Source organism: Octopus bimaculoides, chromosome 20 (genome assembly GCF_001194135.2).
Source record: "Octopus bimaculoides isolate UCB-OBI-ISO-001 chromosome 20, ASM119413v2, whole genome shotgun sequence".
Taxonomy (NCBI): Eukaryota; Metazoa; Mollusca; class Cephalopoda; order Octopoda; family Octopodidae; genus Octopus; species Octopus bimaculoides.
The window spans coordinates 24,322,392-24,325,091 of NC_069000.1; the positions used below are offsets into that span (position 1 = coordinate 24,322,392).

Here is a 2,700-nt window from a genome sequence, read left to right on the forward strand (position 1 = left end):
TTCTATAAGGGAGTTTTAATATTTATCACCAGCATCATTGAGGTAAGGAAAAAATTATCAACGACGCCGCTAATTTGCAATTAGTTTAATCTATGTTAATTAATGCAATTATATCATAAAAATGAAAAAAATATATATATAATTTACAAATTTTGGCAACAGCCTAGCCATTTTGGCAATCTTTCGTTTTAACTCGAAGGCGTGTGCGCGCACCTCAGCTGTTACCTTACGGCGTTCGGTAAATTCCATAAAAAATTCGACATGCGAAGAGAGCCTTTCGGCCGCAAGGAAGACGATACCGCCTTTATCCTTTCTTCCTTTCTAGTCAGCACCATGCATTCCTTACCCTTTCACTCTCTACTCACAGACAACCTTCTTCTAAACTATCAACTACTAACCAACAAGCTATTCTTGTCACTATCACTAGAGTTGCTACAGTCTCTTTAATTACCTGTCGGGCAAACGAATAAACATATGTAAATAATATTTCTTCCTTCTTGGTGTTGATTCTTCGATGTTTACTGGTTACTCCGATGCGAGAACCTTGAAGTGTTACATCTAAACGCTACATTCAGTAGTGGGCTACATCATATCGAATTGATATGGCACATCACATCTAGCCCGCTACAGACTAACAAAACGCAATGATTGTAACGTCATGATACTTTTTTTTCATGAGACTAAATGAAATGAATAGAATCTAGTGAGCATTGTAGAACACGAATATTCTCTAGCGGAAGATTTGACCAAATTATTTTTACTTCCTCTTGAATTTCTGCCCTATTGTTGTCTAAAGACTGGTCTAAGATTGAGAACCGTTGTAGCTTTCGGTCACATTCTCCACCGTCTGTATGTATTTATGGATGAAAAACTAACGGATCATTGGTTTAATTATACAGTGATCTAGCTATCTACAGCGGGTATATGCATCCACACATGATGTAATTTTACAGTAGTTCATCCCTCTCAGCAAGATACAGCAAACATTGTTTCTAGTATTGTGTTCGGCTCCTGTATATAATTTTTCATTAATTGTCATGCAGCACCGAGCTCAAAATTTCTAATGGAGGAGTTTGAATAATTTACTCTTGGGAACATAGGTGTTTTGTTCATCATCCTTAAATACGCCTTATTCAGGGAACTTTTGAACGGGATAGGCTACTCGACCTGAAGAAAATCCTATCTGGGCTCCATCTGCAAGGTCATGCGCTGTTCATCTTGATATAAGACCACCATATTGCGCCCATTTAGTTGTGATGCATGTGTCTGGTGTATCCTTATCAGACGGGTAGACATGATGGGTATATTGGGCTTCGTATATTTATATTCTAGTGTTAGTTTGATGGCATGCGCTGCTCTTTCACACAGTAGTAGTAGCTGTGATGATGATGATGATGATGATGATGATAACAATGATAATGAAAATAATCCTTTCTATTATAAGTACAAGGCTTGAAATTTTGGGGGAGGGGTCTAGTCGATTACATCAACCCCAGTACTTGATTGGTGCTTATTCTATCGACCTCCAAAAGGACGAAAGGCGAAGTCGGCCTCGGTAGAATTTGAATTCAAAACATACGAAGGACGAAATGCCGCTAAGCGTTTCGCCCAGCGTGCTAACGAGTCTGTGAGCTCGCCGACTTAATAATAGTAACAATAATAATAATTGTAGTAGAAAAGAAGAACAAAGCAATTATTATGGATGTTACTACAGGGAACTACAGGGTGAATGAGAAGGAAAGTGGGAAGGTGGAGAAATATCAGAAGCTGAAGAGGGAAATCAAGAAACTATGGAGAATCAGGCACGTAGAAGTGGTACAGATTGTAATTGGCGCACTGCGAACGGTTAGTGAAAGGCTGGATGCATGGCTTGAGAAGCTAGGAATTACCATCAGAAGGGGTTATTGCAAAAAACAGCCTTGTTAAGCAAGGATTCTAAGGATGGTGTTAGAAAGTTGAAGAAGGAATGATCCAAAGCATCTTTGGCCATTTGATATGGCTCTCTCTTTTGGCGTAGTGTCGGTATAACATCTGCCAGAGAAAAAGCGTCAACAACAACAACAAACACTGCAAGAAGGAATAAGTTTTGCTGCAGCAGAATAAATAACGATTAGAAAAGTCAAAGCGAAAAGCAAAACAATAACTTACAAAAGAAAACAATAATTTTAGGGAGATTAAAGGAAATCAAATCTTACTTGATCTGTGGATGATTGGGCCATCAATAAAAGGTTCTTTTCGTTGGACTGCTGATTGCAGTTGTTTAACACTCTGAAACGAGTCACCTTCAGCATTGGTATATCCGTTGATGTTATTATCAACGTCGCTATCTTTATAATCAATAGATTCTTTATTGATATAGCCGTTCTTCGATCCAGTTTCAATGTAATTTTTAGTGCTTCCGACATTTCTCTTTTTACTGATGGCATTCTTTTCTGCAAAGGAGCACACAAGTTACTTTGGAATTTATCGGATTAGTTACACTGAAAGAAAACATTTATAAGAAAAGCGAAATGCTAATTTATTATTCTTTTACTTGTTTCAGTGTTTGGACTGTAGCCGTACTAGAGCACTATCTTGAATATATATTTGTATCTTATGCATATGTATCTTACGCATTTCAACTCAAAGTTAGAGATCATACAAGCTACAGATGCTAGCGAGTATGGGATAGGAGATCACCATAATATATATATATATATA

At 37.6% G+C, this 2,700-nt stretch overlaps 1 protein-coding gene across 1 annotated transcript in view; it reads right to left on the reverse strand.

The window, feature by feature from the left end:
* Positions 1-2,700, reverse strand: part of LOC128250356 (zonadhesin-like) — a 129,511-nt gene that overhangs the window by 79,248 nt on the left and 47,563 nt on the right. The window contains exon 2 of the mRNA XM_052975207.1: positions 2,196-2,432. Within this exon, the coding sequence (XP_052831167.1) occupies positions 2,196-2,432 (237 nt within the window). The remainder of the gene's footprint in view (positions 1-2,195; positions 2,433-2,700) is intronic.